Source organism: Micrasema longulum, unplaced genomic scaffold (assembly GCF_059751315.1).
Source record: "Micrasema longulum isolate JH-2025_06_02 unplaced genomic scaffold, ASM5975131v1 h1tg002881l, whole genome shotgun sequence".
Lineage (NCBI taxonomy): Eukaryota > Metazoa > Arthropoda > Insecta > Trichoptera > Brachycentridae > Micrasema > Micrasema longulum.
In genome coordinates, this window is record NW_028280002.1 from 51,769 (window position 1) to 78,367 (window position 26,599).

General features: G+C 33.1%; 2 protein-coding genes across 5 annotated transcripts; both read left to right on the top strand.

The window, feature by feature from the left end:
• Positions 1–53: 53 nt before the first annotated feature.
• mIF2 (mitochondrial translation initiation factor 2) lies at positions 54–15,618 on the top strand. 4 transcript variants are annotated; one of them, XM_088241408.1, is made up of 13 exons: positions 54–184; positions 322–466; positions 580–706; positions 791–951; positions 4,144–4,327; positions 5,130–5,306; positions 6,955–7,004; positions 7,455–7,669; positions 10,606–10,810; positions 13,179–13,404; positions 14,170–14,475; positions 14,664–14,804; positions 15,360–15,618. In XM_088241408.1, exons 1-13 carry the CDS (start codon positions 147–149, stop codon positions 15,533–15,535), a joined length of 2,151 nt encoding a protein of 716 aa, XP_088097534.1. In that variant the 5' UTR covers positions 54–146; the 3' UTR covers positions 15,536–15,618. The 4 variants fall into 4 exon arrangements, 3 of the variants coding, with proteins under 3 accessions (XP_088097534.1, XP_088097536.1, XP_088097535.1); XM_088241410.1 differs by having other exon boundaries at positions 82–184; positions 6,955–7,008; positions 7,449–7,669; XM_088241409.1 differs by having other exon boundaries at positions 82–184; positions 6,955–7,008.
• Positions 15,619–20,092: 4,474 nt separating this feature from the next.
• LOC148271427 (uncharacterized) lies at positions 20,093–22,930 on the top strand. Its single transcript, XM_088241411.1, has 3 exons — positions 20,093–20,427; positions 21,092–21,239; positions 21,422–22,930. Exons 1-3 carry the CDS (start codon positions 20,224–20,226, stop codon positions 22,672–22,674), a joined length of 1,605 nt encoding a protein of 534 aa, XP_088097537.1. The 5' UTR covers positions 20,093–20,223; the 3' UTR covers positions 22,675–22,930.
• The last annotated feature ends 3,669 nt before the right edge of the window (positions 22,931–26,599 follow it).

Consider the following 26,599-nt stretch of genomic DNA (forward strand, 5'->3'; position numbering starts at 1 on the left):
CTTGTTTAATCCAGGAAAGTAGACACCTTTATTATTTTTGTATGAGTTTTTTTTAACTTACTTTTACTGGCAATTTGCTGTAGTAATGTCAAGTCAAACAAGAAACGAAAAACGAATCAAAATCAAACCAATCTGTGAATCAAACTATGATGGCATCTGTCATAAGAAGACAAGTAATGTTTAGGTGAATATTACCATTCAATGAGTTATTTTCAATAATAAATAATATTTGATACATTGCGCACCCTATCAAGAAATATTTTGTACTTAAGTATTGCTTAAAAATGGATGTATAATTTTAAGGTTATGGTTTTGTTACAGAGCTTCTTCCGTGTTAAAAGACATTTTATTTTTCCAAAAGTTCAAAAATTCAATACCGACAACTTCATATAATAGTTGCGTACAATGCCGAAACTTTTATATGTCGCACTTATTATACAAAAAAAGAAAAACTGCCGAAGAAAGGGTACGTATTTAGAGTATTGTGAAAATAAATTATTTCACCTTTCTCAAACATTTTCACTCTTTTTACATTAATTTGTGCTTAATTCTAGAGGCTAAATACTTTATTTTTTTAAGGCTACAGAAAATTCCGGTAGAAGGGTCATTAGGTACACTCCTAAAGCTAAAACTGAATCAAAAATAATAGATGTATGGAGAAATATGAGTATTTCAGATTTGGCTACTGCTCTTGGTAAAGATATTGGTATGTTACAATTCAAAACTCTCGTTTTTTAAATGAGTAATATTCTGAAGTGATTTTTTCAATTACTTTTAATTATTTTAACAGGTCATGTTTTGGAATGCATGGTGTTTGTTGATAACTCTATAAGCTACACCAAGGGCTCTTCTGTTATTGACAATCCTCAAGTTATTAAAGATGTGGTAAAGATATCTGGCCAGAAATATAGATTGGTTCTTCCTCCTGAGCTGGCAATCAAGAAAGAAAAGGTAATGGAAACAAATGTTTTGCAATTACATAATAAAATAGAAACATTACAAGTGCGAACTGAATGGGATTTCAGTTCTTTGGTAAATTGCCTTCTTTGTCTTCATTCTCAAACACACTTCCATAGTAATGAGATGTGACACTATGCAGAAATATGGCATCATGTGTGATAAGAAAATGCTTTAATTACAACTATAACTGTGAACAGCAGAGCAGATAAATAATATAATAATACATAATATGTTGGTAGATAATTATATTTTTAAATACACTTTACATATAAACATTAAATATAAACACTGACAGTCTTATAAAGAGTTACAAAAATATGTATATTTCTTTCTTACACAAATGTTTGCATGCGTATCTCTATTTGCTGTATATTCAATTTTTTTGTAAGAAGGCCATAGACATGAATTTTTATACAGATCAAATATTAAATATTTAAATATATTATCATAATTAAAACATTTTAGTTATGTCAAATACAAACATAAGTATGTAATATTCTTATTCTTCTTAATTTTTTTTGGCTTTTTCACATCCCAATTGGGGTGTTCTAGCTAGTGTCAAGTTTTAGATTTTACTTTACTTAAATATTTACTTATGTGTTAGTACTAGTAATATACAAGTTAGTGTGCGTATTTAATATTACATTCACTGTACATATAAAACTTATTTACAACTTAACACCGTTTATAACTAGATATACAGGTGTTCTTTAAACCCTGTCACATCCAAAACCATGATGATCAGTATGAGCAAAAAAACATATTAGCATATTTAAAACAATATTTAGAATGTAGAATTTTTTAAAAAATATAATATTTATAAAAAACAAATGGTTGCTTACTTCTGCAGGAGAGAAGCAAGGAGGGCGTGGCCATGTGGTTGACGGTGTATCAGACTCCCTCCTCCCCTCCCCTCGCTTCTCCCTTGCAGAAGTAAGCAACCATTTGTTTTTTTAAATATTTTATTTTTGTAAATTTTGTTCGTTCTAAAAATTTATTTTAATGAGCCAATATGTCTTCTTGGTCATACTGATCATCGTGGTTTCGGATGTGACAGGGTTTAAAGAATACCCTGCATACACAAAATTTTCAATACATGTTTATTGGGTGATGACAGGAGAGTTAGTATATGAACAGGGAATGGAACATTGATAATGGAGAGGTCGGATAGGAACTCAGGATAACAATCATTTATGGGGAATCTAAAGAAGACATGATTTAGATCTTCCTCCTCAAGCTGGCATTCGCACATGGCAGAGTCCCGGACATGGATTCTGAACAGGTGAGAACCATTACAACAGTGCCCATCCTGCATATGGTAGATGTCTCAAATTTGTTCAAAATCACTTTGGGAAACCAAAGTTTTTCTGTTACATTTAGTTTCAATTGGAAAAGATGCCTTCCCTTGGCTTGGAAGGAGGCTACCCATTATTCTTGCCATATTCGAAGTTGTTTCTCCTTTGTCATAACGAGGAGATCACCTAGTGGTAAGAAATTATAGACCGGATCCCCAGAATGGACCGCCTCCTTTGCCAACGCATCCACAATGGCTAGGGATCCAAGACATAACAATGTATTTATTGGATGCCTCTGGTAAACAAAGAAGAAATCGAGTTTCCATGCAGAGCTCCTCCTCGGGATAAGAAGATGGGGGGATTAATTTTTTGCAAGGCACTCAGGGAATCCGACAGGATAATAAACTTGCTATATTGTGAGCTTAAAGTGAACTTGACAGCTTCTCGGATTGCGATACATTCCGCTGTAAATACAGATGCATTATTGTGCAATCTGTACAATCTTTGAAAGTCACGTCTTCACAATATGTGGCTGCACCAGTGTGGGTTGGCAAATCTGACCGAGACGCATCAGTGTAGATAATTCTCCTACCTATCCATCTTGACGACCGAATATGGTTGAATGTACACCGGGGCTGGAGTTGGCTTTCAACTCTGAATGTAAGTTCAATATTTGGGGCGTATATAGAGACATTAAATGGAAAATGATAAAGGGAAAGATGGTCTTTAAGGTCAATGTTAAATTTAAAAGATTTGTTGACTTGTAAAGAGGGCTGTTTATGGGACCAAAAAGATGATGTCACACAGTCAGAGAGAAATTTGACTTTTTTGAGAAGTAGGATACTTTTTTAGACGGAACATTTTAGCAAAAATCTATCCGCCGAATATTGTCTTCTCATTCCAAGTGGGGCAACTCCTGGGCACAAGTGACGCGTTTGGCTTTGTGGGTTTCTGAAAGCATGTGCGGGACCCACAGCGCACCCATCTTGTGATAACATAACCTTTTAGTCAAAATCGTGTGGACTGTTTTTTCACAAACCTCAGGAACCCGGGTAGCTAGTTCCCAAATTGTTATCCTCCGATCTTCCAACAGAATTCGCTCAATCTTCGACACAACGTCGTCCAAGATCGATGGCCTTCCGCTTCTTTGCTCATCGTGGATGTCTGTGCGCCCATCGAAGAACTCCCTACACCATTTGCGGACGTGTTGAACGCTTATACAAGCCCCCCCATAAACTTCACACAACTGCCTATGAATATCTACCGGTGGTAGCTTTTTAGCGTGCAAAAATCGGATTACTGCACGATCTTCGCACCTAGCGGTGACGGCGATCAGGGGTTCCATCGCGGATGGCTGTCAGTTCGGCACTGAAAGTCGCAGTGAGTTTTACTAAGGCCGGATCTAGAGTGGGGGAACCAGCGCACACAGCGGTGTTGCCGGATTTCGTCTAGCATTTCGCGCGGCGAGTTTACAGCCCTGGGAACTTTATTTTTTACACAACCTTCGTATATTTGTTATACGTCTGTTTATTTATTTTTCCGTGTCCGGGCGGAATGAAGAATGCAATTATGTTTGTGAAATAGAACCAGAATCGTGGAAGAGTGTTTTCTACTCGATGGCTACGCCCACGCCCACCCAGGTTCGATTTCTGGCATGGTCGATATGAAATATTTACTTAAAGGTGTTTAATACTACTGTATTAATTGTCGCATGTTCTGTCACCTGAAGAGATAATAATAATTGATAATCTTGACTTAATAAATATTACGAATTATCGCCGATACACTGCGATTGGATTACCAATGCAGTTCCTATGCTTTGCTAGGTGCGGATAAGGGTATGAGGCTTATGATATCCTATTGTTGTTTTTTTCCCGTTTTCGAAAAGGTCAATAAAGATGCCGTCCGCAATCCGCCTTCCCCTGAAGAGTTCCTCAAGGCACGTCCTCCTGTTGTCACAGTTATGGGCCATGTTGATCATGGCAAGACCACACTACTCGACTCTCTGAGGAATACGAGTGTTGTGTCACAGGAGTTTGGTGGAATCACCCAGCACATTGGAGCTTTTGCAGGTATTTATTTAGAGAATAGAATATGAAAGGCAACATATTTGCGGGGACTATATTTATTTATTTAGAAAACATATTGTGCATAATTTAATATAATATTCTCAGGGAGTTTTTGGAATAATACATTTACAGACAAGCATATAACAATATTTATATTTAGATATATTTTCACTTTGAATGATTATTTACAAAAGCAGAATAAAAATTATGATGCAGTATAAATTAACAACTTAATAAACAAAAACAAACTGTACAGACAGACAGATTTTACATATAAGTATTTTTTGATAAAATATTTTTTTGATTCACAGGTCTTCGTATATTTCTCAATTGGTGCTCTTAAATCCCTGTGGCAATTGATTAAACTGTATGTATTGTTTGCATGGAATGCTCTCCCAGCAGAAGTCCGAAACTGTGAGAGTGAAGTGATGTTTCGGAAGAAACTTAAAACCCACTTGTTCTCTAAATCATTTGAATAAATTCTTAGCATGTGGTGACAAAGTACATTATTTTTCTTAAATGAAAAAGTTAAAATTAAATTTATATCTTTATATAATCACTTTGTAAAGCGCCCTTGAGGTATTATATTACGAAAACGGCGCTGTATAAGTTATCCATAATTATTATTATTATTGCACCACAACTGGTTGAGGGACCCAATTACACAATAAATTATAATTGGATCTCCGTCCATAAACCGTTCTCAAAATACTTCCCCGTCTCGTTACTCAATGAATTCACCAGTTATTGAAAATAATTTTTTTAAATTCCTATGGATATAAACAAAATTTTATTTATTTTGTAGTGAAACTGGAAAGTGGAGATTTAGTGACCTTCTTGGATACCCCGGGACATGCTGCATTCACTGCAATGCGGGAAAGGGGAGCCAATGTCACCGACATGGTCATTCTTGTTGTGGCTGCTGATGATGGAGTTATGGAACAAACAGTGGAGTCCATTAGGATGGCCAAGGAAGCAGGAGGTGAATTCATATTGCATACCTAGTTACTGACTTCACTTAAGTACACAACTGATTACATGGTCATTGATTTTTTATAAAAATGCGCATGTCACAGCCGGATTGTAATTTTAGTCAGAAGTAGTTAACATATTGGCTATCCAAATTACTAAACGACGCCGTATTGTAAAATTTGTAAATTGGTGAAGATTTTACATATTTTAGAGAGAGCGTTACTTTTTAAAAAGAAAACACATGTATTTCGCTATTAATAATTAATTAGGTAAGGCTAGATTAAGTTAGGTTAGTTGTATTTCCTACTAATTTTAATAAAACAAGAAGTGTCATATTTTTTCTCCCAATAGTAATGAGTGGATGATCGTTTTTCGCGTGAAACCATGGCCACCTTAGATTTTTTAACATAATAACATTCCAGTCGGCCGGAATAAATGAAAAAATATACCATTCAATGTGTTGTGTTGTTATTCAGCCAAAATGCAATGCAGCTAATCATCGATTGACCCTTTTACAATACAATATCATTCTTTAATTTGGCTAGCCAAAATGTATTCAGACTAAAATGACAATCTGGCTCGTGGTGTAATAATGCTGTAACTTGGAATAATTGCCTTAAAAGGACATTACTATAAGGCATAGAATTAATAATAGTCCAGAAGGAGCGTAGAATCGTATTTGAATACATCGAACTGTGTCCAACAATTCCCTCACTATGCCCCACTTTCGCCGCGCGCATTCGTAAAGTCGCCGCGTAATGTCGCACGATGGGAAAAAATATAATTATAACATAAATGTAAGATAAAAAAAAAGCAATCTGTTAATTTCTCTAAAATTTTATTGTGCACGCGGAAATATTTATTGACACAACAGAGTAGATAAGTAAAGGGTCATTTAATAAGAGTAATTGAATTAATGAACTTGAAACTTAAAATTTAAAACAAATTTTATTTTACATAAAACGGATATTTTTATATCATGTTAAATAAAATTTGATGTTTTAAAGATAATGTCGGTCAAATGTCCACCAGAGTTGTTTAATCCGACATCCAATTTTCATTAGTTCTTTCATTAGATGAGCAAAGTAGGGTAAAAAAAATGACATGTTTTGGCAACATTTTGTTTCTTCGACAATCTGACAGATGGAAAAATAATTCAATTTTTAAGTAATGCATTTGCCACGTATACATTCATTTGCTAATTACACATGAAATGTAATTTCATCCTGTTTCTTTAAGATCCTGGCAGTATTTCTAAACTTTTAAAGGACACAACACGGCATAGTTGAATTTAAATCAGGAGTTGCGTACTGAGCGACGTCTACAAAGAAACTAATGTGTCAAAACGTAAACCTACTAATTTATGAGTAGTTTAGTCACCTCCTGTTTGATGTGCGTATGCGGTTTCTGGACTATTCTTAATTCTATGACTACAAGTTATCCAATAAGTGCTGAACAGTCAAATATATTAAAACCTTACAAACAATTTCATATTTCTAGTTTTCACATTTATTATTCATTTGATATTATAACTTCAAAAGTCACCTTGGTGATTTATTTTATTAGATTATAATTCAGATATGCAGGATGGCCTTTTAAGCAAGAATATGAATTATTTTGATAATTTTTTATTAGTAATATTTTCTCCTTTTTTTCAGTACCTATAATTGTCGCAATCAACAAAATTGATAAACCAGGTGCAGACATTGTAGGTAAACATGTTAAATCTCCTTTTGTATTAATAGAATTTCAATTATTTGATTTTTTTTAGTAAAAAAATAGTAATATTATGAACCGCTTGTGACATTTTTAACCATTACAACACTTATAAATATTTTAGATTTATGTTTGTACAAATTCAGTTTATTTCTATTTTTTCAACACCATTCAAATCTATCAACAATAGTTTTTATTTGTATTGTATTGAATCCTATAGGTTTTGGTTTTCTTCAGCACTCTGTAAAGTAATTTTTTTTATAAGCTATTTATTTTACATACATATTTTAAAAACTATGAATTTATTTATCTTTTGAAAAAGCTCTCCTCTTCTAACCATCATATATTTAAATTTAACCATTTCTAAAAAAGTATGTAAATATAATTGTCATATTTAAATAAATAAAAATACTAGTGTGAACCTACAGAGTGTCAGTTTTAGGAAGCCACAAAACAAATGCTATCAACACATGGCGTTTTGGTTGAGGAGTACGGAGGAGATGTACAGGCGGTGCCCGTATCAGCTCTGAAAGGAACAAACTTGGATACTTTAGTAGAAGCCGTCGTCCTGCAGGCACAAATCATGAATCTCCTGGCAGATCCCGCAGGACCTGTGGAAGGTGTAGTTGTCGAGGCTCAAACTGATCCCAGGAGAGGGTAAGTGAATCCATACTAATATAATAAATGCGGAAGTGTGTTTATCTGTGTTTCTTTCACGTCGCAATGATGCGACCAATCGACGTGATTTTTTACATAGGGATAGCCGGAGAGCTAAAAAGTGTCATAGGCTACTTTTCATTCTAAAAACAACATCTAACTCCCTCGGGGAAATTCTTAGTAGAAAAATGAACTAATACTAAAACAGAATAATGATCGTCTCCACAGACTAACAGACCGTCATATTTTTTGTATAGCTATAGTTGGAGGATCAGCAACTGATACAGGCTACTTTTTACTCCGAAAAAGTATATCAGTTCATCGGGAAAATTCTTATTATTAAATAATAAAACTGATTTCTTCCAAATACCACGCGAGCAAAGTGGTGGGTAAAAGCCTAGTACTTGATAATTATCAATAAAGCACTAAAAAAACATTTTGAAATCAGAGAACCTACTTATTTTTATTTTATTTTATTTGAAACCACTGTAAATATAATGACACATAATATATAAGAAAATAAGTTTAGTAATTGTATTTGTGTGACGTTTGTATTCATGTGTATGTGAATGTGTGTATGCGTGAATGAATGAGGGAGAGGATACATGTGCGTGTGGGAATGAATGAGGGAGAGGGTGCGTGTGTGTGGGTGCGTAAGTATGAAAAAAATAATTGTTTAAAACTTGTAAATTGTATTAAAAATGGTACAATAAAGAGCTTAGTAAAAAGTTAGAAACCTTTTTGTTAAAATTCAAATGACGAAATGATATAAATTGTATTTTTTTTTTTTTAAGTATGTTAAATTTCAAAACCGTATTCTGAAAAAAAAAGCATTTTATTTTAAAATTTAACTGATACACATCGAATGAATAATGTGCGACGAGCCCTATACAATACAGTAGGGAACCACAAGATGCAGTAAATACGAAATAATGACAACAATAAAATAAGGTTTGACAATACGCGAACGTTGATTCAAAACGAACACACAAATGCATATTATATGCACCTACATAATATATAAATAAGAATAACATATAAGTTTAATAGAAATGATTCGGATTATAAAAATCAGGTGTCACAAACAGTTGGCCCGCAGTACGGGGATACATAATTATATTAAAAGATCTTCTCACTATAAAACTTATATTTGTTCAGGGATAGAGAGCAACGGAGAGGAGGATGCGGACAAAGACAATTTATTACCTATGGCAGTTTTGATAAATTTAATATTTTTGGTAAATATATCTATTTCATTAAATTTCCTGTTGTACGTATCCATAATACGGTTAATCGTAGCGTTTTTTGACGAATTTGTTCTGCATTTAGGTATGTGGAAAAGTTGTGTATAACGCGTTTGTCTCTGTGGTACCTTAAGATGAATGCGGGTAACCAATTCGGGGGAATCTATTTTATCAGATATTATGTTGGTAAGTAACACTATATCAGCCGTGGTTCGTCTATCAGCGAGAGTTTGAATATTATGAAAAACGCACGCTTGGCGATAATCTGGAAAATTGAGATGTAGTCTACGGTTTAAGTTTTTTATAAACATTTTTTGAATTCTTTCAATTTTGCAGGAATGAATTTTTGTAATAAGGAGACCAGACAGGTGAAGAAAATTCAAGTAAACTACGAACATATACAGAGTTGTTCTGAATAATTCACCATCAAATCACCAAACCCCTATCCGCTCCCGATGGTGCTACGGGCACTGCATTATAGTAGATGCAGCATATCTCGAACATCTGATACAGGAAGGTAAGGTGTTTAGACCTACGTCTCAGGTGCCAGTCCAGTGAAAATGAAATATTACAGTGTAAAACCACCTTATGAACAAATATTTCACATCACTCCTCCCAGGAATCGAACCCAGGACCTCAAACAGGGTAGGCGAATGCGCCAACCAATACACTAGAAGGCGGACTTAACTCCACTTGATTTCCTTTTTCAAGATTTTTATCTGAGAATAGCCGTCAAGTCAAAAATACTAGTCTTGGGTTCTGGTTCTATTTCACACTCAGAACTGTATTTTTCATCTGTACAGACACAGACTATAAATACTGACTTCCAACAAATTTAAATACCAATGTGACAAATTTTAACTTCACACAAAATGTTTAATGGTGGGGCAAGCATTTTATTTTACTTAAAAAGTTATGTCCCGTGTCCAGAGAAAGAGAATACAATAATTCTGAGTGTGAAATAGAATTACAGTCCCGATCGAGTATTTTCGACTCGATGGCTACTCTCAGGTAAAAAACCTGAAAATAGAATGGAGTGGAGATAGTCCACCTCGTAGAATAGTTGTTGGCGCATTCACCTATTATGCTTGAAGTTCAAAGTTCTATAACTGGCAAGATCGACGTTAAATTTTAATTTGAAAGGTGGTTTTAGACTTAAATATTTCACTCTATCTGGACCGACACCTGAAGTGTAAGACTGATCACCTTACCTTCATGCAATGGATGATTGAGATATGCTGCATTTGGTGTACCAATGCAGTGTCCTATCCACCACTGAATGTAATAGCAAAATAGTTGCATGAATCAAAACATAGATTAATTTGTGTAGCTATGTTTTTTTTACCAATGTTTAATTTCGATCTTAATTTTTAGCAATTTATAGGTAGCTACACTATTTATTCAGTATAGTTATTCAAATTTGGCCTCCGTGGTGTAGTGGTCAAGATGCTTGACTCACACACAGAAGGTTCTGGGTTCGATACCCGGTGAGAATACAAAAAAAAAAGTGATTTTTTTTTCTCCTGACCTGTTGTAAAAAAGAATAATAAAAAAATGGGGTGGTTGATTGAAAATCAATGCCAGTGTTAAATTTATCAAAACGCTTTATTACGTTTGCTCAAAAAAGTCAACTTAGAATAAATTGTAAACGTGTTTTAAAGTTGAGATTTTATTATACCATTTTTGTTTTAGAAAATTGGCTACAATAATAGTTCAGCGCGGTACATTGAGGCGTGGTTGTGTGCTGGTAGCAGGCTTAGGTTGGGCCAAAGCTAGAGCCATGTTCTCCGAATCTGGTGCTCCTGTATCCGAAGCTCCCCCAGCTACACCCATACAGCTGGTCGGCTGGAGAGAAATGCCTTCAGCAGGAGATGAGATCATAGAAGTGGAATCGGAGGTAACTTTACATACATCTCAGAAAAACAAACAAACATCATTAAATCTTCAGGGTGAAGAAGGTTGCCCCTGAAATGTCAGAACAGTTTAATCCTATACCCAAAAAACATCCATTATATTAAAAACAGTGATATGCACTTATACGCATCTATTTGCACACCGAGCTCTTCATTTATGTTCTTAACTCATTCATCGCGGTGCTCACATATGTCTGTGAATGCCTATGACAGCACTACCATGCGGTGCTTACAGCATATGCGAATAATTTATTATCAAAAAGGTTCGTAGCTTAAGTATTCATCAAGTAAAGAGTCTATATATGCATGGTCACTACCAAAATAAGTGGTTTAACCTCAGAGTAATAATGCGTAACCTAGAGAGGAACCCAAACGTAGGAAAACTATTCTATGACTATTGGGTATTAAGTTAGCTACAGTTCGCAGCAAAAAAATGGGCCGTACTCGGGTCGAGAATTGCTAAATGGATATTAATTTGCATTGTAATTCATTTTAAATATGTACCTGTGTATTTATCATTGCAGGGTTATTCCAATCTGTTTTTATATAATTCGCCTATACTTATTTTATAAAACTGAAAATACATGTTTGTGTTATTCATTTTATTCACAATATATTTATGTTATGTTTATTGAGACATAAATCCCAACTCCATGGAACCAAAGTCCTGTGTTGAGTTTGTTTGTTTGTCCGTCACATCTCCTAAATGGCGAGTCGTGAAATTTGGACATGTCATTTTAGATGCGAATTCAAGGTAAAAGTTGCTATTTTCGTGTAAAATTTTAATTGACCTCTACTCAATAAAAACTCAAACTTTATATGGAGGCCTAGTGCGGCCCTGACATATTGCCCATAATCAACTGTCATTATCAACAGTAAACATACTTTAATTCACAAATTTATCCCCTAAATTGAGGAAAAATAGTATCTATAGTATTCTATAATATGTTGATATAAGGAAAGTTTTTAAGCAACATAATACCCGTGTCGGGACAATAAATGCCAAAAATCAATGTAAATCATCAGAAAATATTCGGAATCAATTACCTGTGAAAACTGACTCCTTTAATACCTTTGACGGTCCTACTGCTGCTACCAAACATAATGCAATTCACAATAGTCGATTTTTATTTATTATAACGTATAAACAAAATGGCCACTAATTGGTTGCTCACCAACAAACCAACATCGCTTGCGTTCTATGAAACATAGTGATAGGGTGTCTCTTTAGGTTACGCATTATTACTCTGAGGTACCAATAAAAAAAATGACAATTTTGATTAAAATTTTTCAGGAAACATACCTTGTGCCTTTGCAGGTCAACTAAGGGTTCAGCAAGTTCGTATTTACAAATCTTTACCATTGTTGGCATCACGCCATCTTCTTGTGATAGAGAGATTGCTAGAGAGTAGAAATGATTCTAAGAATTTCAGTTTTGGATGGCTTGGCTATTTAAATGATTGGGCAGAGTAATGTATTTTTATCACTTGGATACTTTTTTATTGTTGCAGCCAGTTTTTCTCCATATCCAATGGATATGTAGAAATCATTAAACAATTCTGCTTTTTTTTTATTATTATTCGTTATAGGCAGCCAGCCTTTGTTGATGCGCCTATATCTCGTGTACTGCCTTTTGTCTGCGTTCTTCCTTTAAAAAAGCATCCATACGGTTTTTTAACTAATTGACTGAAATGGAATGGACAACTAGGCTTGGCAATTTATTCCAGGCTGAAACTACCCTGCTGGAAAGGATGTTTTTCTTGGGATTGAGGTGGAATTGAGGACGATAGAGCTTCCAGTTGGGACCCCGTAAATTTGTGTTGGGATTTAATCTCGTGCACGGAGCAGTCATAGTTATTATTAATTATTGAGTATCTTATAAGTTTCTATTAAGTCCCCTCTCTTCTGTCGTTCTCTCAATGATGTAAGTCCTAGTGCTTTTAATCTACCATGGAAGGGCATCCTTTTGAGTAATTTGGGGATCTTTGTAGCGCATCTTTGGACATTTTCCAGTAGCTCGATGTCTTTAGTGAAGTAAGGACTCCATACTTGATATCCATACTCCAATGAAGGTCTTACATATGTCTTATATATTTTAAGAAATATCTCTGGAGTAGTATTTTCAAATGACTTTTTCATCAAATAAACTATTGACTTGGCTTTCTCGGCAGTTTCCCTTTTTGAATCCATTGATATGATTTGTTTATTTATTATTTTGTGTTCCAATTCTCACTATCAATAAGCAGTCACAATTACTATTAGTTTTTTGACTACTATTTATATTAACTTGATAAATTCTTATCGACTGTAGTCAATTTTGAGTCTAATTGAAACGATTATGGCCATTTTTAGAGTCGTGCTGCTGAAGTGATGAAGTTCCGTAATACCCTTCGTATGCAACAAAAGCAAGAATCAGATATGAAAGTGATAGCCATTAAAGAAGCAGAACATACGGTGGAATATAAAGCTAAACTTGAAAAGAAACGTTTATTAGGAAGATTCCGGTTAAAACCGGATGGTCCTAGACAAAAATTGTACACTGAATCCAACGAACCATCATTTCATATTGTCGTCAAAGGTAAAACATAATTTATTTAAAAAAATAAATGATTTTTTTTTCAAATTTTATAATTCTTGGACCAGTTGGCTTGGCTTAATGAACAATATTTTGAGTTTGTTCAAATGTTTGTAGACAAAGGCCGGATTTCACCCCCTAGAAAGTTATTAAGATTGACATATTACAACAGGGATGAAAAACATTTTAAAGAAGGAAATGTGGAAGCCCCAGCAGTTACAGGGCTTATGACTGTCATTGGCTGGTTTAAATATTGTTGATTAAACCAACTGGCCCAAAAAGAAGTATGAAAATTGAAAAAAGTTTTCAGGTCTTGCCCAGTAGGTGAAATAATTACGTTAGATAAATCTTACCCATATCAATAAAGGTTTCAGCTCTTTAACTTCACAAATATCAACAAATTATAGAATTGGCAAAATGGTGAATATTACACAGTGTGTAAAGTGGCTGCTTAAACTAGCCAGTAACAGGTCATAAGCTCTGTAAATGCCTAGACTTCCATATTCCCTTCTCAAAAAGTTTTTCCTCTATGTTAAAACAAATTTCGAATATGTAAATATTTACAATTGAAACAATATATTGGTTTTGTTTTTCACAGTTGGAGTGCAATAATCATTTTTTCATCACACATGAAGGCATGTTTTTTAGGCGCAGCATCACGTCGTTGTCAAGAAATACAAAAAATAAATAAAAAATGAAATGTTGTTAGTGCATAAAATAAATCAATCTCTTCTTTTTCATCTTTTACCACTAAAATCGTTTTTCTAGGAGATGTGGATGGTTCTGTGGAAGCCATTTTGGATGTTTTGGATACTTATGATGACCATGAGAATTGCAAATTAGATATTGTCCACTATGGCGTTGGAAACATTAATGAAACGGATGTGGAAATGGCAGATGCATTTAATGGCATTATTTATGCATTCAATGTGGAGATACCGATTACTGTACAAAAATTAATTAAAGAAAAAAAAGTACCTATCAAATCGCACAATATTATTTACAAAATGGTGGAGGATATAAAGAGCGAACTCACTGTTCGTATACCACTAGCGAAGGAGGAACAAGTAGTTGGTAATCAGACCTATTTTTTATTGTAAAAACAAAATTTACATTTAACCCAATTATTAACACTTTTCAACTTTTTCACTTTTCAACAAAACGTCAATAATTAGTTACAAAGCAGCATATTTCCGATCACAAAATTATTTTTTGGAATGGGATGCGAGTATTTATTAATGATTATTAATATTAAACTATAGGTGAAGCGAATGTGCTACAAGGATTTTTGATAAATGAAGGCAGAAAAAAAAGTTATGTAGCTGGAAGCAGATGTGTGCGTGGAGTTCTAAAGAAGAATTTACTATATCGACTTGTGAGGGGTCAAGATTGTATATTTGAAGGTACGTATTGCAAATAGAGTTACTACCCTATCTGCTCATTTTATATTATATATTATAGTGTTGCCAGATATATGGCATAAAAAAAGTTACTTTACCATTTTAAAAAATATGCTTAGCATTGAATGCCGTTGCTTTTAAATATCATTGTTTATTGAGATAGTAAGCAACTTATTACTTAGAGGTAATTTCTTTCTGTTCATAAATCACCAAAGAATATTTCTAAAAAACTTTAGTTACGCAAATACTTAATTTCATCCTTAGTTCCAATTAGTGCACATTTTTTTATTAACAAGACAGTTTTTTGTCCAGTTTACCTTGCTAACAGGCAGACAAAAGAAAACTGTATATCTCTCCAGTTGGATCTAAAACCAAATATCTATCAAAACTTTAATACATTACAAAATTACAGGATTTATAGTAAAATTACGGCACATGGGACACAAAAATATTGATTCTTAGCGATGTGCTTCATTTCATATACCTATAAACATACACCTAGTGCACCATAAATAGCCGAATCCATATAAACTATTTTGATTTTCAAAAACTTTTTAGGTAAATTGGACTCAATGAGACAGTTAAAAAATGAAGTAGACACCATAAAGAAAGATGTTGAATGTGGTTTAAAACTGTCTGACAGTGAAGTTGAAGTGAAACCCGGTGACACAATTATCTGTTATGAAATGATAGATGTCAAAAGAGAAACAAACTGGCATCCTCCAGGATTTTAAAATATGTATGCATTATATTATATAGTTAGATAAAATATAGTGATGTAGAGTTTATAGAATAAAAACTTTTATATAAATTTCGATTTTGGATTTTATTCTTAAATCATAATTTTCATTAACAACACTTGAATAAAATAAAAAATACCCTCTAAAAGTCCTTAAAAATCATCCTATTTTTTTATTTTTTTGCACCACAACAGGCCAGGAGGCCCAATTACAGTGGTGAATAACATCACAGAACACCCAGGCTTGAGAAAACTCGCATTTAAATTTTTGTGTTCTCACCAGGAATCGAAGCCGTAACCTTCCGTATGTGAGTCAAGCGTCTTGACCACTACACCACGGAGGCCGCCTTTTTTTATTATTTAAGAATGTAAGGGTTTACACAGAAAGTAGTTTGTGAAGAGAGTTTAAGTTGTCTTTCTATTATCTTCTCTACTATTAGGCTGATAGTTATATTATTTTTTTACAAATTATATCCAGATACACTGTGAAATTTTAGTTAGGGATTCAGAAAAGGTTTTGGCGGACTTTATTTTTTAATGTAAAACTAATTAACATAAAGTTTTTTTACATGTATGCTGAAATTATCAATTTTATTCAACTTTTTGATCAGTTTTCAATCGATTTTTTCGGCGCTTACAATATGCACTGATAATAATACATTAATAAAATATAATAAATGCGAGTTAATATTATTTTAATATTCCTCAAAATCCAGTGAAAAGAAATAAATAGGTCGAAGTTATAAGGAATGAATCTGATTGAGATCCACCAAAAACGAATGTTGATTGTAAACATTAAAATACAAACTTTTTTATTAATCAAAATTGGTATCCTCCAGTTTTTGGTAGTATTATATACTATACTATATATTATGCATGCTCGTTGAATGCCTTAGAGTGCAGAGGCTTATTCTGTCACAATTTCATTTCGTAAGTTTGTTCATTTGTCATATATTCATCTCACTAATGTAATTAAAATCTTATTTCATTCTCGTTCCTTCTCATACAATACAAATGAATTTACGAAACAAATTAGTAACAGAATAAAGCCACTGGTATAAATAAACATACTCAGTAACTATGGGTATGTTTTCGTATCGCTACTTTAAAAAATATTGTACTTTTAGTTGAATATACACCGGGGCTGTAGGTGACATTTAACTCTGAATGAGAGTTTAACACTTGGGACGTAAAGTAGAAACTTCAAATGGAAAACGATAAAAGAAGGGGTCTATAGGGTTTATATTGGATTTAAAAGATATGAAAACTGTTGAAAAGTTAAGGGGGGTTTTTATGGGACAAAAATATAAGTATATTGATGTATCTTCCAACCGATCATGTTTTTAGTTTTTTTTTTAGGGCAAAAATGAATTATACTGATTCATCTATTGAATTAATTTAATGAACATGATACGAGCTATACATACTTGTCCAAAATATTCATGCAATAAAACCTTTTTTCCCCGTAAAATAAGCAGATATTTCATTATTCACCGTAAAATCAACCTTTGGTTGTATTGGGAAAAAACGCAGCGATGTTTTAAATATTTCAATACGAATTTAAATATAACCTTCCAATACATTCTTTTGTTTTCTAATCTAGGGTTTCTCAGCAACAATGCATTTTAATAAAAATAACCTTTTGGTTCATGCTAGCCAATTCTTAAAAGAACCTCATTTTAATTATTGCCTTTACAAATAAATACATTAAAATAAATCCATATTTACCTGAGCCATTACTAGGTATTTACAAATATTTCGTCTATTTTTCATGTCAATTAGAATTCGATACCTCGGGTTAAATTCAAACGACCGAGCAGCAAATTACCTGGAACTCCAAAACCCTTCCTATTGAAAACAATAACTTTAACAATAAATATCAACCCATGTTTTCCGCTGGGGAAAACATAACCTTTTTAATAATAATTCGCAAACCGATGGCCATTAAAATAATATTTGTATTTTAAAAGCTTATAACAAAATAAAACGCATAATTAATTCCTCAGTAATACATACAAACCTTTCTTCTTCAAATTTCATACATCTTCATTTGTACGCGCGCTGATTATTCTAATTTGCCACATATAAACTTAAACCTCTTATAAACTTTTGCACCATCATTTTCTAATCCACGCCCGGGGTACGTAAGGCACTGCACCAGTGCACCAATCGCAACGTGCCAGAGATTATTTATAATTCATATGAAGGCAAGATGGGCAGTTTTACGTTTCAGGTTTCAGTCAAGGAACTATAAAAACATTGCAGCGTAGAATTAAATTTAGAAATAAATATTTTATATCCACCTTGCCAGGAATCGAACCTAGGACCTCAAGTATTGTAGGCGAACGCGCCAACCACTATACTAAGAGGCGGATCATTTCTAAATTATTAATCAATGATTCCTTTCTAATCTTCATAAATATAAATTAATTTAATGATTTAATTTTCTATGTTTAGTTTATATTTATTTTTAATTAATTAGTTTTAAACGTATTTAATATTATTTACATTATAATCTTAGTTAATTATAATTTAGTTTTATAAGAAAGAATATTCAGAACATAATATTTAAGTTTTAAATATGACAAGGCACTTATGAATAAGTGCCTGGGAGTAATCATTGACTGTCAACTTAAATGGACTAATCATCTTGAAGTAATTGTTAATAAACTAAAATATTCAACCTATGTGTTCAAAAGACTAAGTATTTGCGCCCAGCTAAATACTATTAAAATGGTATATTATGCACTTGTACAGTCATTGCTTTCCTATGGAATAATTGGATGGAGGGGAACTTACAACAATCATATTAAAGCATTAGAAACTGTTCAAAAATTTATATTAAAAATAATACAAAAATCGCACTTTTCCCTCTTTTCAATTGTTCCAAGAAGCCTAACTTTTAGATCTAAGACAAATATATTGTTTTCAATGTTTAAAATATATATTTAAGAACCAAAATTTATTTACAAGTAATTTAAATAGATAATGTCAAAGAAGGAATCATGTGTTAGAAATACCACATTGTAAAACGAGGCTTGCACAGAGACATGCACATTTTATAGGCCCAAAAATGTTTAATTCTTTTTTTACTGATAATATTTCATTGATTCCAAACTTTCAAAATTTTCCTTCTTTTAAATAACATGCACTATCCTGGATTCAAACTAAAGATACGAAAACTTGTAATAGTTCTACATTATCTCTGGATACGAATTCTTTTTTTCTATGATTTATTTTGTTGCCCTTTAATAAGGAATATTTTTTTGTTTTTTTAAATATTTTTTTTTCCTTTTTTAATTACTAGAAAAAAAATACCATATTATCTTTTACAGAATATTTTTTTTTTCTTTCTTATGTTACACAAAAATATTATAACTGTCCATTATTTACTATAGGAGTAAAAATTCATGAACATTTTTTTGCATACCCACGAACAGGCCATAACTTTGTGAGATTTTTTGTTTACTATTTTTCTATTAATATGTATTTCATTGCTTTGTAATTATGCTTTATTTTTTTAAATACTCTGTTTTATTATTATGTTTATTGTAAAAAACAAAAAAAATAATTAAAAAAATAATTTAAAAAGAGACAATGTGTTTTAAGTAATAAGTGAGAGGGAGAAGGAGAGAGCTCCTTATTTGGGATGTTATAAAACCACCTCAAACTGCCGGGAAGGACAGTCGATCAAGAGTCGGTCGACAGTCGGGCAAGTGAGTCGGGTCTACGCGATCGTACCCTCGATCGCAGAGACGATGCAGCGTGGGAGTCGAAATCAGGGAGTTTAAGTGAAGTTAGTGTACAGGGTATGTGTTCGTCCGAACACAACATCCGGACCACCATCCTTCATCTCTCCACATAAGTGAAACCACCATTGTGTTGGAATTAAGATATTAGTGAAGAGTGACTATTACGAACTGCATTAGTTAAGGACCTAGATATGTAAGTATTTTTTTCTTTGTCTCATGTTTGTAACTAGTTCTCAGATTATTCCCATGTTCTAGTTAAACAAACATAGGTACATAAAACATTCAAGCTTTTTAAAATTATCTTCCAATTTACTCGTTTTCAGATTAGATTTAAATTTTCTTTATTTTCTTTTGGGCTTTAAATTCATTTAGTTTTAATTAGGATTATATTATTATGATGGGGAATAAAAATGGGAACACATGGCGAAGGAACTTATTATTCTACATATCCGATGAGGCACCAGGAAGACGCGATCTTCCAAATTCATCTCAAGTTTCCGTTCGGCGGATGTTCCCGCTTTCTCTCAGTTAGCGGAGAGACGGACAGCTTCTGTCTATTCATACGTGCGAACGCGGAACTTGATTTTTCACAGCCTCCGAGATGATCAAATCCCATCTTAAATTTTCACTCGCCACCACTCTATATCAATACCCAAACAACCCCATAAAAACATTAATTTTTTTACGTATTATTTTACCCCCCCCCGTGATAATCTCGATCGTTCTGTAATATCTCTGATTTAAGATATCTGTAGTCTGTGGTTACTCTGATTAAATCCTTTGTCTATGGTATTGTTTAATTTGGCGTTTCATCTGCTGGAGTTTACGTTCATTGATAATAAATATTATGCATTTTAATTTGACTGTAAACTTTTTAATTTGAAAATCGTTAATAAAACAGCGTAAATACTTGATTGGACGTGAATGATATATGACTGAAAAAATGAAGCGGTCCGCCGTTCGCATTACGCGACACATTATTAAAGTTAAAAAATCAGTCTCCCAGTCCCAAAATGAAAAATTAGAGGGATTTTGCCAGTGCTGTTTATCGGAAAACGATTTAAAGAGCTTACTGCAATCTTATGTTCCCAACGAAACGTACGCTGAAATGATAAAACTCTGCTTTTCAATTGAGGTAAGTTATCAATCTAATCTAGTTTAGTTTAATCTAAATATATGAAAAACGGCGTTTCTCAAATATATTTACGTATATTTCATTTTAAATAATGGGTTAGTTAATTATTTCAGTATCTTATAATAGTATTACGCAGCAGCTGTTGTGTTTCTCTTTCCTAATAAATGGGATAATTCATGTCACCACTATTTTACCAGTTAAAGTAGATTTATCCGGGCTTTTTGCCATTTAGTGCGGTGGAACAGCGTTCTGGTACTTTTTACGCGGTATTTCTAATGTTTCAAAAACGATTTTACACAATGCTTGAAATTAAATGTCAAAATATTGTTTTTTTTTATGCGAATTATGGCATAGGAATAATCACAAAAAACGGATTCAAATTATATTGAATATTTTAGTAAATCTCTCAAAATTGTGTGTCTCTAAAAGACCAAAGACTTTTGTTTTGCAAAAGGAGGAGCTTCTATATTCCATTCTTTTCTTAATAATTCTCATACCTAATGATTTAGCAAGTTCTCATATCCGCACCACGAATGCTCCTTCCAGAAATCCCGCTTTACACGAAAATGATTTATCACATATTTATTTTATTTAAAAAAAAAAAGTTTACACCATTTCCATATGTTTATTTTAGTGTGGACTGATATGAATTTATTTTTTACAGCTGATTCAAGATGAGGAAAATGATGTTCTTTATTTGATTTGTGAAAAATGCATTTCTAAATTGAAGATATGTTATTCCTTTCGGAAAGAAATAGAAGAAGTGCAGTTGAAATTGAAGAAAACTATTTATAACATGTCTACATTAGAAGGTATGTTATAAATAATATAGGTATATCATACAAATCTACCTACTAATTTTCTTTGAAAACAATACTTTAATGTGACATTGGAATTTTCAGCTGTAGTCGAAAATCTAGTTGTTATTTTAATAAATTAAATTTGTAAAAATATTTATTTTATTATTTATCGTAATGATCCTTTTTGTTTACAGATCCCCTCGCAAAGAGTGAACCATATGATCCTTTAGATATTTCGTGGGATGCAGAATATCTAGAATCGGATGGAAACCACAATGATAATATAACTAAAAGTTCAAAAGCCACTGCATCATATAAGTATACCAAAAAAGAAGCCAAGAATAGTAAAAGTAAACACTTAAAATCAAAAATAACAAATTTTATGAATAACGTTAAACCAATAAACAACCATAAAATCAAACTTGAAAATAATGGAATATCTTCGAAAATTCCCAATTCAATTATTAAATCCATTAAAATTGTTCCGTCAAAACCAAATCCGACCCCCAAAAATATTATTAAATCTAGGAATGCAAAGTCTAAAAATGAATTAGAAGATAAACATTCCAAAGAGTCACTTGATAAAAGTTCACGTGTAAAATCAGTGGAAATTCTTAAAAATTTTAATAAACGCGAAGTGAAAGACATGTCGAACCTCACTGTTATTAAAGCAAAAACCGAACCCGGTATAACTGCTAAACTTGAATGTGATGTGAAGGAAACGAAACCAGCTATAAAGAAAATGCCTAAATGTCTACTTGACAAAAGTTGCGTTGTTTGTGATGTTTGCAAAGAAGAATATCCTACGCATCGTGAACTCCTTTCCCATATGGTCACCCATTTTCCTAATTACGTGTGCCACACTTGTGGGAAAGCATTTTTGTATTCAGCAAGATTGAAACTGCACTTGGCTTCCCATGCAGATAAGAAGATAACCTGTGAAATATGCAATGTTTCGCTTAAAGCCGCCAGTTATAAAAAACACATGATACGACACACCGGAGTGAAGGAATCTTACAGTTGTCGCTTGTGCTCTGAAAGGTATACTTCTCATAGTTCCAGAATGCAACACATGTTTGTAGCGCACGGTATTAAGAGAAGAAGATATCAGTGTAAATTCTGTCCTAAACACTTCAGTTTGGCGCATCATCGTTCCGCTCACATACGCAGAGACCACCTCCAGGAGCGGAATAAAGTTTGTTCAGAATGCGGAATGGCTTTCTTTCTAGGCGCCTCCTTAAAACTTCACATGAAGAGGCACAGGGGAGAAAGGAATTTTCCTTGTGAATATTGTTTAAAATGTTTCTATACAAGATATTCCTTGTCCAGACACATGGAATCGCACAATAAAGGAAATGATTATTCGTGTAATATATGTGAGCAAATATTTACACAAAAAACCACATTAAAAACTCATTTGAAAGTTCATCATGATGAAGATGACTGAGTTTAAACCACATCTGTTAAATATTGATTGTTGAAGTGAAACGTCTGACTGCTGATAAAATTTTGGCTATAAAAGTAGCGGAAATCCTTGCTACAAAAAAAAAATTGCGCCATTTTTAAGAAAATTTTAAAGAGCTGAACAGGGATTTTAAGAAGATAATAAATCAATTATTAGAAAGTTCGTGATATTTTACAAAACCTGTTATGTATTCCATTTGTTTTTTTTTTTTCCATGTATAAATAATTCCATGTATAAATAATTTATTTTATTCATACGTTTTCAGTTAAGTTAAATCAGGTGTTTTATCACTACTATATTTTAGTCCTTTGACTTGTATTGAAGCATAAGACTTGTTTGCTTTAAATGTCATAAATGAATGAGATTTACATACTGCGGTTTGTGTACCAAGGAAGCACCATTTTGTGCAGAAGAGGGAGTCATCTGCCGTACAGCATTTTATAAATTAATGCGGTAATGTTAGTGCGGCAGCAACAAACAATCTTGCGGATTATTTTGTGACAGTTTTGTTTAAGTAGTTGAAAAGGGATTTTAAATTCTTGTCACTTTTCTTAGGTGTATACCATTTCCCACACCAAAAATAATTTATTCAAACTTTTTGCTTTGAATTCGTTATAACACATATATTTATAATTGCATAGTTTTTAAAAACTTAGTCTTTTGTGATAAAGTTACGTTAGATCAGAAAAACAATTAAATTATTAACAATGATTTTCTAAAAAGAACAATTCGGTGGCGCAGTTTCATACAGAGATAACTAGAAATTGCCAGTTTTGAGTAATGACTGACCAAAATTTTGACATCTCTAAATTGATTGTAACAAATAATTATTTATATCACCTTAAGCGAAGGTTATTTATGTTTATGTGAAATTTATGCACAATGGTTACTAGTTTCAGGATTAAAACTGTAATTATCACAACATTTTAATGGAGCTGAGAGATTGTTAAGTTTATTTATTTCCACATGAAAACATCAAGACCGAAAAGTCGGTCGGCGTGTATTACTGTTAATCTACTAAATCAACTTTTTACAGGAGACGGTAAAAACTGTTTTTAAAATCAAATCTAACACATTATTTACTCCAATCAGCGGTACTGTTTTTCTTCAGGAAGCTCGCCTCCTACTACCAACGCGTATCATATGATTATAAGTCCCCCAATATGAAAATGTTGTTGATTGATTGATTTTTGTCCAAATTGTTGATTGGCTGTAATGCACGCCGACTGATGACCTGTCTTAATGAGAGAAAACCAATAGTTTTTAAGAGTGTACTTTTGTAGAGTTGAAAAGGGGTAATGAATAGTACTCAAAACTTCAAATTTTTTAGTTATCCCTCTATGGAACTGGGTCATCAAAATACAATGATTAAAAGTACATTATCTGAATTAATTTCTATTAGGTCATTTTTAGTCATCATCATTCTCCTTTCTGCACCCTGTGGTGCATAGGGCACTGCATTTGTAAACAAAATGCATTGTATTTCGATATCTGTTACATGAAGGTAAGGTGATCAGTCTTACGCTTCCGGTGCCAGTCCAGGAACAGAGAATCTTTATAGTTTAAACAACTTTTAAAATCAATATTTTACATCCACCCTGCCGGGAATCGAACCCAGGACCTCAAGAATGGAAGGCGAATGCGCCAACCATTACACAACGAGGCGGACTATGTTCTAGCCTTATGCAGAAAATAGAGTCGTCGCCAGATAAGAATGCCTACACTAGACATCTTTTTTACACTGCGGTCACTATGTGAGGGGAGACATTCTCATCTGGTGGCGATTTTCTCTACACAATAATAAACATAAATATATGAAAAGTCCAGGGAAAGAATGATCAAAGTCACCTGGGGTAAATTAGCCGAAAAACTCATTTTTAACTTGAAAAACTATAAATGGTTTATAAAAGCTGTACACGCAAATGCTGCCTGACATAAAATCACTGCTGATATATTTGCAACATTATGTTATGAAATAAAAAAAAACACGTGTAAATGATCACCTTTAAGATTTTCTTGAAACATAAATTATATTAATGATGAAAGTCTTACCGAAAATGATCCTCTTCATTTAATTTGATTGTGGGACATTATTACAATAATCCTGAACATTTCTTGAAGGAAATTGTTTTAAATGTTGTAAATAAGTGTACAAAGCCCTTTATTCTGGTATAAGCTTGCTGTAAGATATCTTAGGTTTATTGGCTTCCTGAATTCTTCATTTTGTATCAATAATCACCCAACTCTCCCATGGCCCATTAAATGACTGTCAGGCATTAAATGTATGGCAGTTTCCATTTTTCTAAATGCATATTTTGGATGGGTTTTGTGGCAAATGGACATTGTTTTCTATATAGACTACTCAAAAGAGTATCCCACTGGTAGAACATCCAGATGTTCGTTCAAAAACTTAAGAACAATCAAAGCCTTAGGGCTCTGATCGTTTTTCACTATTACGGTGTAGACTTCAATCACTAAAACTTTTATGTGGAAAAAATAAAAGCTCATTTTTCGGAATTTGGTATGTAATTAGCCTTTTTCTGATTTAGGCTTAGCATTTAATGAATTAGATTATTAACTCAAAATGTGTTTTGGGGTGAATGATCGTTCTTTCCCTGGACTCTTCATATGTGTCTGCCTACTAGGTAGGTATGTGAAAATAGGCAGTAAAACTGGTTAAGTGGACTTATTATTACGGTGTGTCGTGGTTGGCGCGTACGCCTACCATTCTTGAGGTCCTGGGTTCGATTCCTGGCAGGGTGGACTTGAAAAATGTTTTTTTTACAGGTGGTTATACTCTGTAATATTTCAATGTTCCTGTACTGGCACCTGAAACGTAAGACTGATCACATTATCTTATTTGTAATGAAAATGATCTAGATTGAGTTTTTCTACTGACATTTCTTGGTGTAACTTTGTTTTTATTATTATTGATTTAGATACGATGAAATTGGAGTGCTAATTCAGTGCTCTGTGCACCACAGGATAAAGAAAAGATGATTTTAATACATTGAATAACAAGTTTTCATTATCATTGTTTCCCTGTCCGCACGCAGTGGCATTGCATTGATGCTCCATTCCAGCGTATCTTGATCATTTTTGTTACATTTAAGGTAAGAAGGTGACCAGTCTCATCAGGTGCCAGTCCAGTTATAATGAAACACTGCATCCACCTTTAAAAAGAATATTTCACATCCACCCTGGCAGGAATTGAACCTAGGATGTCAAGCATAGTAGGTGGACGCGCCAACCAACACATTACGAGGCAGACTTACCTCCACTCGATTTCCTTACTCAGGATTTTTACCTGAGAGCAGCCATCAACTCGAAAACACTCATCCAGGGTCCTGGTTCTACTGCACCCAAAACTGTATTCTTCATCCGCCTGGACACATATATACATAAATTATTATAATTTTTCCCAAAAAGGTTCTACTATGTGCTTTTTGAGGTGATTATGTTATCTAGAAAGCCAGGAAAATCTATTTTTTTAAATTAATTTATTGCAACAGTGCAGAAAAAAATTTAGAAGTCTAGGTTTATGACCTGTCGTTGACTGGTTTATGTGGACACTTTAAACACTGTGTAACATTCTCCATTCTGCATGGTTTAAAATCGGTATTTCCTCAACTCTTCCATATGCTGACTTTTGTGAAGTAAAAGACTAACACAAATGTGATAAAAAATTATTGAAAAAACTTATTGGAGCTGAAGCGTTAGATATATTCAACTCGAATATTAATAAATACAAAAAGGTGCGAAAGCATGCATGCATTATTTTGATGTAAATAACATTATCTTTTCTTTGAAATAGTGTATTAATAAATCAATGATACAGTCGGAATATTCTTGACAGCGTTGATATTAATATTATTGAAACCGAAGAAGTATGTAAAATATTTTTTAT